The sequence below is a fragment of the Oratosquilla oratoria genome, chromosome 3 (genome assembly GCF_046742065.1).
Source record: "Oratosquilla oratoria isolate Oo_2021 chromosome 3, ASM4674206v1, whole genome shotgun sequence".
NCBI classification, from domain to species: Eukaryota; Metazoa; Arthropoda; class Malacostraca; order Stomatopoda; family Squillidae; genus Oratosquilla; species Oratosquilla oratoria.
In genome coordinates, this window is record NC_134779.1 from 19,301,190 (window position 1) to 19,316,189 (window position 15,000).

General features: G+C 43.3%; 1 protein-coding gene across 1 annotated transcript in view; it reads right to left on the reverse strand.

Moving 5' to 3' along the window:
- LOC143020917 (uncharacterized) overlaps nucleotides 1–15,000 on the reverse strand; it is a 442,767-nt gene that overhangs the window by 256,641 nt on the left and 171,126 nt on the right. Inside the window, exon 5 of the mRNA XM_076177865.1 lies at nucleotides 10,037–10,158. Within this exon, the coding sequence (XP_076033980.1) occupies nucleotides 10,037–10,158 (122 nt within the window). The remainder of the gene's footprint in view (nucleotides 1–10,036; nucleotides 10,159–15,000) is intronic.

Consider the following 15,000-nt stretch of genomic DNA (forward strand, 5'->3'; position numbering starts at 1 on the left):
CTCCCCCCACTCACAGCCTCTCCCCCCACTCACAGCCTCTCCCCCGCCTCACAGCCTCTCCCCCGCCTCACAGTCTCTCCCCGCCTCACAATCTCTCCCCCGCCTCACACCTCTCCCCTGCCTCACAGCCTCTCCCCCACTCTCACGCTCTCCCCCATCACAGCCTCTCCCCCCACTCACAGCCTCTGCCCCACTTAGTCTCTCCCCCACATAGTCTCTCCCCGATTCAGTCTCTCCTCCCCATTCACTGTCTCTCCCCCATTCACTGCCTCTTTCCCACTCACTGCATCTCCCCCCCACTCACTCTCCCTCCACCCTCTCTTCCCCCTCACTGTCTCTCTCCCCCTCACTGTCTCATCCCCATCACTGTCTCTCACCCCACTCACTCTCTCTCACCCCACTCACTCTCTCACCCACTCACTGCCTCTCCCCCCACTCACTGCCTCTCCCCTCACTCACTGCCTCTCCCCTCACTCACTGCCTCTCCCCTCACTCACTGCCTCTCCCCTCACTCACTGCCTCTCCCCCTACTCATCGTCTCTCCCCATTCACTGTCTGCCCGTCTGTCCGCCTGTCTGTCTATTTATTTTGCATTCCTAACTCGGAAAACTGATCCAAAGCTACATGAGAAAGTACTCCCCTGCCTTTGACATGGGCTGCCTGACCACGATACGGAACAGATTATAGAAAGACACATTGACTGTTTCATCTTTTACTCGAAGCAACACAGGTGTCACCTACACCCGACACCGGAGATGGTGACTTGATACTAGGAAGGGCTTTCATTGCTCCCGTGATTTTTTAAATGACCTAATTTGAGGTCATTCGCTCTTATTTCCCGGCTCCTGGTTTAGCCTCTTCGGCAAGGTGATGTCCATCGTGGATTTCTGTTTCGCCTATGAACAGGCGATTTCATCAAGTTGAAGGATCTAATACAGGTATCCAAATGGGTCAAGGGTTTTAACGTGGATGACGCAGACAAGGTCATCATATTAGGACAACAGGGCAGGACTCCCAGTAATGGATTTAAATTGGACAATTTTGGATTTAAGAAGGAAATAGGCAAGAACTGGTTTATCAATAGAGAAGTTAACGACTGGAATAGACTTAGTAACGATGTATTGAGCGTTGGAACATTTGGTTGTTTTAAGAGAAAGCTAGATAGCTTTATGGATGGGGATGATAAGTGGTAATGGACATGGAACTGCCTAGTGTAGGCGTTATGGTCTCTTGAAGCCTCCTCCATTCTCATGTTCTTATGTTCAAAGTCAACATCTATTAACACTATCGACCAGCCAACAACAATGACAAATCTAAAGGTACGATTTGCTCTATGCGATTATCGCTCTACGATGATCGTTCATGGCTCAATGATGATCGTCAAACGATTGTCTAGAGTACTAATTATTTGTTTTCGAATAACGGGGCTGTTTTTCTTCGAGCTGTAAAATACGAGGCTCATCACTTTAACCGAACTTAAGAACGCGTTTCCCCAAATAGGATGCCAGGTAGTAGGATGTGTACCAACGCCATTGGCTGTGGTAGAAGGCTGATAATCCCACGGAGTAAAACGAACCAAGTAATCGTGAGCCATCTCACAGACCCTCACAACCGTGAGTGCATCTTTTGTGAGACCAATTGTGCGTAATTGGTCCCAGGCTCCCTCTCACGGCAGATGCCATCGTGGATTCCAAGCGCCAGGTTTCCATGGTAAATAAAGGAGAGAAGGAGAGCTGAGGGATACAGAGGCCTGGGAGGGAAGAGGAAGAGAGGTGAGAGAGTTCGGTAGGAAAGGAGGATGGATGGGGAGGAGAGAGGGTGGGAAGGGAAGGAGAGAGGAAGAGGGAGGGTAAGAAGAAAAGGAGGAAGGAAGGGGGGAGGGGAAGTAAGGAAGGAGGAAGGAGAGGGGGTAGGGGAAGTAAGGAAGGAAGGAGGGTAGGGAGGGAGGCAGTGGAAAAGGAGAGGAAGAAGAGGGAGGAAGGGTAGGGGCTATAGGGGAGGGAGGCAAAGAAGGAAGGGAAGAAGGGAATGAGGGAGGGTAAGAAGGGAAGAAGGAGGAAGTGTAGGATGGATGAGAAGAGAAGGGGAGAGGAAGGGGAGGGAGGAAAGGAGGAAGGGAGGAGAATGGGATAGGAGTGAGGGAGGAAAGGGAGGGAGGAAGGGAGGGAGAGAAAGGAGGGGGGAAGGAAGAGAGATGAGGAAGGAGGGAAAGAAAGAAAGGGAGGGAGGGAGGGAGGGAAAGGTGGGGGGAAGGAAGAGAGATGAGGAAGGAGGGAAAGAAAGAAAGGGAGGGAGGGAGGGGAGTGGGGTAAGGGGACTCTCTGTATATTGATTCTGGGTACTATCTTATGATTTAATGCAGATAATGGCTCACGCCTCGCCTATGCATCAAGTACCCATGGGAACGGAAACTGAATGGATCCAGTTACACTTTTTTTTTCTACAAGATAGATTCTGAACAAAAAAATCTTACGATAGTCATAAGAACATGTGTAGAAAGGCAAAAAAGTCAGATGTTTTTATTTCATCTTGTTTTATTATGCGTCGCGTTTGGGCCTTGTCATGGAAGACTGGATGACACTACATAGCTACTTGAGAAGTGTGAGTGAGGCTATGCGCTGTCAAACTATTCGTCTCCATTATCTGATCGCGAAATAAGAATCGAGGGGCTTGATAAGGCTCTATCATAGGGATATATAATCAGCAGCATAATCTACAGTATATATCGGAAGCCAAATGAGCTTTTGGAAAAAGAAAATGTATAGCAACGGTGATAAAACTGATCCCAACGAAAATGGACATACACATTCACTATATCAAATGTAGAAACTGAATACAGTTTTAGAACAATTTGCTACCAAAATATTTAACATTTTCAGTGTATATATCTAAAATATAATATCGTCATACATTTTGCCAAACATACGATATAATTCATCTGGATATGTTCGTAGAATTCTTACGAGTGAATTGGGTAACAATAACAATACTTGGTCAGAATAAACACCATTTGAGGATGGAACCTTGATTAAATGTACAACGTTTCGTTTGTTAAAGGTTTTTAAATACACAATAGTCTATAGTTTTCCAGTTTCAACTACTTGAATGGCTTCAACAAGAGAAACGTTTTACATTTGACAGAGGTTCCATCCTCACATTGTATCTACTCTGACCATTCAGTCGTCAATTACCATTCTAAATCATCTATCTATATACCAAGGGCTTTTTCTCCTTTAGAAGGAAGGTAGTAAAGTCAAGAGGCACGCATCCACTCCCAACTATTCCACTCCCAACCATTCCACTCCCGCCCACTCCACTCCTATCCACCACCCTCGTTTCCTTTTCATCTTAGCTCCTTGTGGATGAAGAATCCCCCCCCCCGCTTCCTGTTTCTGAAGAAAATGAAAATAAAAAATATATATATAATATAGTAAATAAATATACAAACAAATGACTTAATGAATAAATACCAAATAAACAAATTAATTTATTAATTTCAAAAATGAATGAATTAACAAAAGAACGAATAAATGAATAAATCATAGCAATATTTATTGCAAGGAGATACACTGATTAAGAGACAAACAGAACACAACGGCTACCAATAGCCTTCGAGTCTTTCCAAGACCTCCAACAGAAAACGCTGAACTAATTTCTGTATTGTCTGGTTGTGGGACGGTTTCCATGCTCCCGGCTTTTAGCAACAGAAAGAAGGAAGCAGACATCGATCATCATCTTTCATAATATGAAAGAAGTGGAGGACTAGCCTTCCCAGTAATAAAAGAAAATATGCTTCTTTTCGGTAACTACACGAGTATTTTGTTTATAGAATGATAAGGCTGTATAAAAACTCTATCTCCTCTTAGCCCTCTCCCTCCACCTCTCCCTCCCCCTCTCCTTATTCAATGATAATTGATATGAAATCGAATGTACGTACCCACAACCCATAAGTAAACGTCTTTGTGCAGTACCTTATTACCGTCTCTATAGCGATTCGAACCTCTCACATTTAGAGAAACAGTTTTTTATTTACCAAAAACGGATAGAGTCTGCTAACCATGGTACATAAGCCGAGGAAATAGAGACAGGTTATTCTATCGTGAATTAATATCCAGAGCGTTGGTGATTTTGAATAAGACAATTCAGATTTAACCCGAAGAAGTGAATATCATATTCCCCTGAGTTTACAAAAAAAAAATAAAAAATAAAAAAAAAATAAAAAAAAATTACATTGTTTCTAAGTGAATGATGGTGATCACGTAACCGGGTAGCAGAGCCTTGGGGCCAATTCCTAATTGATTTATGAACGATTGATTCAGTTTAACGCCACGAACTCCTCCTATCAGGAGGCTAGGGCGGTGACCCTTACAGAGGACTTTGTAGCGGGGAATTTAACGAAGCATGCCGCCCTTGGTCCAACTAGCTAGCGGCAGAGTTCAAAGTGCCGTCATCTTGACCTTTGTGGCAAATAGCAACGCTCTAACCCGCTCAGCTACTCTGCTGGCTTCACAAGATGCCTCGCCTCTCATCGGTCCAGAGCGATCTCCCATCAGCTATCATTAACCTTTATACCAACCGTACATTATATTCTTAGTCTGGCGGTTAATGCTTTTCTCACGGAAGCTATTGTTGATAAGTACTTGGATAGAGCGCTCAATTTCATTGTGTACTTGTTTCCAGGTGCTACAGTGGGTGAATGCTCTCCGGGTGTAGGTGCCGATGGTACAGTCCTTATACCTCTGAGGGCACTCACTTAAACAGTTGAGGTGTGTCCTGGGTTGATGGGCTTGGTGTGTACTTCTGTGTTAACCACCAGACCAAGAAGATAATGGACGGCTGGTACAAAGGTGATGACAATAACCATAGCAAGGAAATTATTAACATCTGCTATAAATCTACATTCACATTAGCTTACAAAGAAGAAGAACGCATAATGAAACAAATTATCAAGAAAAACATCAAAACAGTCAACTCAGAGAAAATACTAAACTTAGTGATTTATTATAAGACAATAAAAAAAAAGCTACTTAAGAACAGCCTACATCAAGAAAGGAACTTCAGAAGTCGCATGTCATCTATAGGTTCAAATGTAACCAAGGGAACTATGAAGCCCTCCCCTCCACCTACATTGGCATGAAAACAATGAGGTTATCCCGTCGCCTTTCATACCACTTTACATTAGAAGCCCCTTAACACCACCTAAGAGCTGAACATAGCATAGTCATGACAAGAAACATACTAGAAGAATATACATAGATTTTGGATATATGTACAGACGATGATCGCCTACCAATCTAAGAGGCATTATCAAATAGTTGAGCCCAAAATTAAACTTACAAGCAGAGAACCTCAAGGCACTTCCAAACATGAGAGTAACTGCCACTAACCCAAGCACACAACAAACCCAAGTATGGGACAAAACACCACAAATCCAAGAATGGGACAAAACGCCATAAAACCAAGCACGCGATCTTTTGTCACAACCCGAAGCCGGGGGCTCTGCCAAGCATATAGACTATGGGCTATCTAGGACAGACCACCCGTTCGTGCGGAATCGGTTTGTGTGAGGAAGAATGTCTAAAAGAAAATTAAAAGATAGTAGTGTATAAAAGACGGCTATTGCCAATAAGCGCAATTTTATGGGTGTTTCGCTAAGGGGTGATGATGATAGTGGCGCAGTAGGAATGGGCACGGAACTTGGACGGCGACGCCAACGCCTGCATTTAGATGCACCAGAAGCTGAGAAAATGGCCGGAGGCGTAGTAGTAGAAAAAGGTTGAAAAGCAAAAAAATCTTTAGTGGGAGGTAAACTGAAATGAGAATGTGTTATATAAAAGAAAGTTAGATAGGAAGCGAATTTTAATCGAAGAAAAAGTATAGATGTTTGTGCGTTGGGCGTGGTTATGTTCGTGAGAGGTTTGTGTATGTCTCTTACGAGAAGTGAGTAGGATTCACTTTCCGCGTGTTCTCCCGAAGGAGATTGGCCCCTACCGGGGCAGACTGGTGCTGAGTAGCCCAAGCGAGGCAGAGCGGTGCTGATTAATCCTAAGCGAGGCAGAGTGGTGCTGATTAACCCCAAGCGAGGTGATGGGCGGTGTTGATTAACCCCAAGCGAGGTAATGGGTGGTGCTGATTAACCCCAAGCGAGGTAATAGGCGGTTGGTCTCTAGTGAGGCAATGGGCGATAACTACAGTGTAGTCAAAAGAGTAGATTTAATGTGTAGTGCGGTGGGCAAGCGGGCGAGTGTAGATTTATGTGAGCCTCTTTTCTTTTGAGCACATCCTGAAAACAGGGAATTATGCGACTCGGGAAATGCGTGTATTTGTCTAAAGTGTAAGCCCGCTTGCCAGCGTCAACGAAGAGGTCAGACGGTTAGCCTCTGGCGAGGCAATGGTCGGTTGGTCTACGGCAATGCAACGGGCGATTACTGAAGCGTAGTCAAAAGAGTCGATCCTATGGTCAGTGCAGTGGGCAAGCGTCAACGAAGAGGTCAGGCGTGTGCCAGACCGGTCAGCACCAGAGAGAAAAATCTCCTCCCCCACGACCGGCCGGCGAGAAGTGATGGGCGGTGAATGAGAGAGCTGGAGATAGGAGCGACGTCTGATCTCTGCATGTGATAACCCGTCACTACCCGAGCTACCTCTTAACCTCTCCCAATTACCTAGTAATCTCACCTAGTTATCTGGTAACTTCCCCCTGTGAAGAGCAAGTATGAACACATATAAAATGAAATATCACTCCATTCATTGGAGCATTCTTCTCTAACCACAGAGAAAGGTTTTGTACACGAATTCGTGACCTAGTTATAATGGCTATCTGCAGTGATGTCATAGACTTCCTTTCAAAGAAGAATAAGTCGTAAGGCATATGGAAAATAATCTTAAGAAAATGATAAGCGCACAATTAGCCATCACTTTCAATGTGGTGTGTATGTGTACTGGTATATACATACATAATCAAATCCGGACATCACCAAAATTCGATCTTAAGATCATTAGTCCTGCATGTTACTTCTCTACCACACAGAACATCTAAAATAGCTATATCTAGATATGAACATATATCCTAGATTTGGGAGCGACTGTAATTTGCATTCAGATATCTCCCGTTTTACCCAGCTAATACGATCAGCTTAGCATAGTAGCATTTGAACGAGGATCTAATTTTGCTTCGCTGTCGGGGCCATTATGGAATAAATCACTCATTGCAATGAATCTTTCAGATAATTAGATTGGGATGTAGCGAGGCTTCGATCCCGGGCCTCCAAGGTCACGAGTCCCGTATGCTACTGCTCTACTAGGCAGAACATCTAAAAGAATTGCAACTAGACATGAACTTATACAGTAACCTGTTAACTGGATGTTTTGCTAAGTCGAGGAAATCTCTTGGAGTTTAAGGGTGTCTGGAGTCCTCAAAAGCAGAATGAAATATTCACTTGAGGTTACTAAATTAAAAGACCCAAAATATCAGAGGAAGTTTTTCGATATTACAATGGCAAATCATCAAAGCCGACAAAAGACTTTTGTGTACATATCGAGGGCAGAAAAATAGAATCGTAAATTAAAAAATATATATGAAAAATGTAGTTAAAATGCAAAGTAGATAATTTACAATCATCATCATCATCATCACCATCACCATCATCACCATCATCACCATCATCACCATCACCACCACCACCATCATCATCATCATCATCATCATCATCATCATCATCATCATCATCATCATCATCATCATCATCATCATCATCATCATCATCATCATCATCATCATCATCATCATCATCATCATCATCATCATCATCATCATCATCATCATCATCATCATCATCATCATCATCATCATCATCATCATCATCATCATCATCATCATCATCATCATCATCATCATCATCATCATCATCATCATCATCATCATCATCATCATCATCATCATCATCATCATCATCATCATCATCATCATCATCATCATCATCATCATCATCATCATCATCATCATCATCATCATCATCATCATCATCATCATCATCATCATCATCACCATCATCATCATCATCATCATCATCATCATCATCATCATCACCATCATGATTTGGCAACACAAGCAAAACGATCAAGAGCTGGGAAGTAAACATCTTAATGACGATGACAGAAGAAAAATCATAAAGACGTTGTACACTACAGCAGCAGATACAAGCTGAAATTAGTCCCTTTAATACAGTGACGTATTTCAAATGGCCAATTAGTCTAACACTAAACTATTCGATTCAGACAAAGGATGAGATCAAAAGCAGAGAGGGTCCCGAGCCACGTTCATTGCAGCCCTGTTCCAGGCCGATGTTCATGGTAAAGAACACATTACTACATTGGGTTAAACGTATGGACTTCGGTGACCGGTAAATCTTAATCCGGTTTAATCCGGATTATTCTTTCAGAACTCCATTTCCTAATATGCAGTAATCCGCTATTTGTATCATTCGAATTATATCATGTAAACAAACTTCGGATATGTTCGTTATTATTCATTTCTTATTTGTGTACGTATTCATATGTCATCACTCTTGTCTTAATATAATCCTATTTGTTGGTTGTGAGATACGATGCCTCTTAGGATCAACAGTTTCTCTCTCTCTCTCTCTCCTCTCTCTCCTCCCTCCCTCCCTCCCTCCCTCCCTCCCTCCCTCCCTCCCTCCCTCCCTCTCTCTCTCTCTCTCTCTCTCTCTCTCTCTCTCTCTCTCTCTCTCTCTCTCTCTCTCTCTCTCTCTCTCTCTCTCTCTCTCTCTCTCTCTCTCTCTCTCTCTCTCTCTCTCTCTCTCACCTTTCCGCTTCCATGTGTAATGAAGGCTTAATGCTAATTGATAGTGATACAGTGGCTATTTGTTGACGTTGATAGTGAAAGAGTGGTGATGGTGATGGTGATGATGGTGATGGTGGTGATGGTGATGGTGATGGCGACGGTGATGGTGATGGTGATGGTGATGGTGATGATGGTGATGGTGATGGTGATGGTGATGGCGACGGTGATGGCAACGGTGCCAGTGCCAGTGCCAGAGCTAGTGCCGATGACGGAGACAAAGACGAAGGAGGAGAAGACGAAGACGAAGACGAAGACGACGACAATGACGACGACGGGGAGGGAGAAGAGAAGACGAAGGCGAAAACGAAGACGACGACGATGACAACGATGACAACGACGAAGACGACAACGACGAAGACGAAGACGACGACGACAATGACGAAGACGAAGTCGACGACGACAACGACGACGACGAAGGCGACAATGACGAAGACGAAGACGACAACGACGAAGACGACGACGATGAAGACAACGACGATGAAGACAACGACGGAGACGACAACGACGAAGACGACGACGACGACGAAAACGACGACGAAGACTACGACGACGAAGACGACAACGACGAAGACAAAGACAAAGACGATGAGTAAGATCATCATGACGACGACGATTACATCAACATTATCACAATCTTCTCCATCCCTATTTACATCTTAACTACTTTACGCTTAAGGCCAGTGTCACACTGCCCGGTGCCGCCGTTGCGGCTTGTCATTGGGTACAGCTAAGTCTCCTTTATGATGAAAGGTTATGATAGGGCTTTATGATAGGGGTGACGGTGGCCGCTATATCAAGTTCTGGTTGATGTCGCCAGGTGATTTTATTAAGCTAATTGAACTTGCAAACATCATCTGGCCGCATCCGACGCCGCCGCATAGCATGACACAGGCACAACCTTAGCGCAAACTGAGACGCAGACGACACAGTCGACACAGCACAGAGCAAAGGCAGACTTCCTGTTGCTGAACTGAGTACAGCTTGAACTTCTCTCTTAATTGGAATTCCTCTAGATGCACTACCTTAGTATTTCAGTTGAGGAAGAAGCTCAAAATGTACTTCCTTTCAGCAACAGGAAGTCTGCCTTCGTTCTGTGCTGCGTCGCTTGTGTGGCCTGCGTCTCGGTCTGCGCTTAGGCTAAGCCACGGAAGAACGGCTCACCTTAGTTCCCCTTACCTTCCCGGCCTGCCGAGGAGTGCTGCTTCTGCTACTTTCTCTGATATCACCGTAGTATAACGTGTCCTCCTCCCGAGCCGATCGGCGGCCCAACAATCCGCGCATGTCCAAAGGTCGTTTGTCTGTGTTGCAACAAAGAACCAGCTTAATTAGTAATTAATCAGTGTCACAGTATATCATAATACGTATTCAGGTGATCCTACTGACATCAACTGAGCTCATTAACCTTTGTAAAGAGGTAATAAATAGTTAGATTTAATAGTTTAACCTGGTTGAAACTCGCATTATCCCTGTTTACGTTTTAATGCACTTAAAGTTAAATAAAACCATATTTACATGCGCAAATATGTACGTGCATACATATACACACACACATACGAACACACACACACACACACACACACACACACACACACACGCACGCACACACACACACACACACACACACACACACACACACACACACACACACACACACACACACACACACACGCACACACACGCACACACACTACTCGATGGCGCAGAGGTAGAGTTCCCGGCCGCCATTGCGGCGGTCCGGGTTCGAATCCCGCCCAGGGCTGTTAATTTCAGTACCGCTGCTCTGCGATTTGTTACTCCAACTCCCGTGGGTGGGAAGTTGGGTGTGTGTGTGCGTGTAAGGTCACAGCATTACCCATAGATCGGTCATATATGATCTCCGAGCTCTCCTCCGGGAGGGAGATAACTGTCGATCACGAGTCCAACACGTGATCCAAGACCATGGTGAATCACACACACGCATATGCACGCACACACACTCAAACACACACACACACACAAACGCATACGCACACATACAAACACATACACATACACAAACACAGATACACACACACAGTCACACATAAACACACACGCACACACACACACACACACACACACACACACACACACACACACACACACAGTCACACATGTACGCATAACCTGTTGCTGTTGTTGACTTTCCCCCAGTGTCAGGGAGTATAATGCCAGGGCTACGAGAACACCGATCTCCCTCAGTTTATTACTTCCACATTCCACCTGTCCTAGCAACGGCCGGAAAGGAGGTGGAACCAATAAAATGAGTTAAAAAATATATATGCGTTTGTTATTAACAGTTGATGGCATTGGCCGATGGAAAAAAGTCTTTGCGAATTTACCGGCAAAGGATGGAAGGTGAGAAAGATGAAAGTGAACACAAAAAACGATGAGAAGTTTAAAAAAAGAAAAGAAAATGCATATCATACACACACACACACACATATATATATATATATTTGTGTGTGTGTGTGTGTGTGTGTGTGTGTGTGTGTGTGTGTGTGTGTGTGTGTGTGTGTGTGTGTGTGTGTGTGTGTGTGTGTGTGTGCGTCAATTGACGAGTTTAATTCCATATATATTATATATATATATATATATATATATATATATATATATAAATATATATACTTTTTTTTCTACAGGGGATATCTTACGTCAAGATGTGTATGCAACCGAGGCTGTCACCTTTGCTCTGTGTGCTAGGACTTCCAGGGCAAGAGGAAATCACTGACGGCCCTTAAACCCGAACGAGTGTCCGCATCCTGCGAATCACGATCGATACAAACACACCATCCAACACAGTAAAAAGAATAATATTGGTCGTGACGAGAAATGGGGAAGAAAAAGAGCGAGGAGGGAAAGGCGCCACAGAGGGATTAATTCAGGAATATATTGAAAGGAGACGTCTTGAAAGAGAACTTAGGCAAGCTTGAAGAAGAACAAACAGAGGTCTGAATGATTGAAAACGGTGGCTGGAAAAAGTAATGAATAAATAAATAAATAGATAAATAAACACTGGACAGAATAACGTAAGAAAAATTTCGAACTGAAGATTTTTTTTTTTTTTTTTTTGTAATAATCCTCAATTCTTTTTTTTTTTTTTTTTATCTTAAATCCAGTACAGAAAGGATAAGACACAGGAAAAAGGGAGAAATTACAGGTGAAGAAATATGAACCCACTTGGCATTTGTGTGTGTGTGTGTGTGTGTGTGTGTGTGTGTGTGTGTGTGTGTGTGTGTGTGTGTGTGTGTGTGTGTGTTTTTACGATGTAGCAAAGAACAAAGGAAGAAAATGTAGACAAAATTAGATGAGGTTAGTAAAGGAGGGTAGACACATGGATGACGATTTCCGGATCAGTCTCTCACTTAAGTATGTTACCGATAACCAAAAGAGAGCTAAAGAACTATATTTAGTAGAGTTAATGAACATAATTTACAAAAACTGACTAAAAAAAAAGTATATATATATATATATATATATATATATACAAACACATATATATGTATATATCAAATCATGAAATCTAGCAGTTAGCGACTTTCGAACAGAGGTCCGCGTGGCGCGAATACCACACGTTACCATTCCTATACAGTGAAAGTACAAAATATTCGTGAGCCTAATGCACATACTAGCAGGATTTCTACCCTTCTCCAACACCACTGCAAAACACAAAGAAATGAGATCCGTCGACACAACGGCTCAGTCCATCATCACTCTTATATAGTCAACTTTGATGCATGTTATTTGATATAGCACAGTAAATACAGAATTTCAATGCCTAATCAATTTCTTAGGTGATTTTGAATAGGTGCTTTATTCACATTCAGGTTTTCTAAGATTTTTTTCTGCATGGAAACTTTTTTGGTTGATTTTCTGTCGACCAATTAGCTAACACGATATCAAGTCAACTCTTCATTCGTAGACTTCAGCCAAGTTCAGGAGAAACCGCAAGTCAGATAAATGTCAAGTGTCTCAGGAAGTATTAAGGGAATTTCATGCCCAGCTGCAGTTCGCCTCCATCTGAGTCTGATGTGGTTTCAAGTGTCCTTTTCGTCTACAAAGAATATTCAATAAGATGGTATAGATCATAATTTTTGTTTTCACAACGGGCCAGATAACAGAGAATAACGATCGCGGGCACCATAACTATTTTGTTCAATACAATATAGTGAATACACTAATATTTTGGAAAATATACAATGAAAAAAATACATGTACATTAATGTGGAGGGTCAGATGAACTGACATTGCGAATCGAATTCGGCCCGCAGGGCACAGTTTGGTGGTCTATGGTATAAATGGTGCAGGAGTAACAATTGGCCATAAACCACAAGCGCACCACATTCCAGCGTTCCAGTGTATACTTGCAGGAGTTGAGGCTGTCAATAGACAACGTTAGGTCGGACTAATTCAGATCCGATTTAGCCAAAACCAAAGAACCTGTCTGAAAGTAGATCATTGTCGTATTTATGCAAATAAAGTATTTTATTGTGGAATTGAATGTACTCAAAGCGGTTTCTATTAGATCAATAAACATGACTTCGTATCACACCAGAGACTGTACTGTGAGAATCAGTCCAAGTCAGTCACCATCAGCATAATTCGTGAACGTCAACTCCGGCTATATGGGCGTCATGTGGCACATTTCCTTGATGTTGATCCTACTCATAGGGTTGGCTCCACAAGAGACAACCCTCGAAGAAGGAGACGAAGGGGATGACGCCCACAGAATTCATGACTGGTGCAAGTTGATCGAACCTGTAGGGAGTTGTTTGGAGTGGGATGGGAAGGTGACTGCATGGGAGCTTGCTCGGAGAGACCGTAGGGGCTGGTGCCGGCATGTGGGTGAAGTAATGCGCCACCTGGCGTATTCCTCAAATCGATGATGATGAATAAACATGGGGTGACAAAACGGCACCTCGGTGGGCTCCGCCATCGCCACATCCTTGTCCTACACTTGCAGTAAGTGGCGACCTAATTAGTAGACTTCGTACCGGATGACACCTCCTCTTTCCTTCTGGCTTCCACCAACTATTCTCTTTACTTTCGTGCCTCCCCCTTGACAACGAAAGTCAACGGAGTTCCTATCTCGATGGACACCTCCCACGCTGGCTGGCGCTTTTCCTTTCATTCAAGTATTGGATTCGTCCCCGTGGTAGCCACTCAACAGCAAATCATAAGCTGGGACACGTGATCGCTCCCACCCGTCTCAGAGTACCACGAAGAGAGTGCCACCTAGATCCAGCCACATGACACACTGAGCCCATTGACACTAATTGACCTTGTAAACGGATATATGTCCCTTTCACAACGGCTGAAGTAAGGCATTCACCACGTAGAGCAAAACAAAGTCGTTCATGAATGTTTATCAAATGAGAGGGGATAGTATGTGTTTAGTTAGAAACATGTTTAGTTTATGTTTTGTATCCTGTAGGTACATGAGGATATCTCAGGCAGCAAGGTGGAGGTAAGGATCCTACGCCAGAACACGTGTGGCTGCGGCCGAAGCCGTCAGCTTTGCCATATGGATTTGGACTGCTGAGAATCGGAGAGGAGCGCGGGTTTCGAGCCCACAACTAAACGAACGCAAGACCAGTATGCTTCCGACTACTCCACCAACCCACGTGGGCGTCAAGATGATATATCAACTTTGTGCCTTGTGTAATTCTTGTGCCATCTGACAGATCATGCTGGGTGATCACGTTTAATGGCTCCAGCTTGGAATAACTGCAATTCTGCCCGATCTCTCACTCATGATTATATTTTCATTGCTAATAGGAAATATTTTTTATGATCTGTGCAATTATGGGAAGTTAGGATGATCAACAATGCTAAGTAGAAGATTTATGGTTCATTAGTCATTAATACTGATACGGCACCTTTTTTAATCCATGTATTGCAGAGTTAAAAAAAAACTGCTAAAAGAATGCCATACTTTGTGCCAATATGAATAGATTGACCTAATTATAAAAAACAATAAAATTTTGAATAGATATCACAAAAGAAAATATATATACGAAGCCTTAATTGCAATAAACCTGGATTATACTTCATTCCTCTTCCACCTAATGTTCAACCTTTTGCAGCCCCAGCAAAAGCTGCAGTCATAAATACGAAAAACA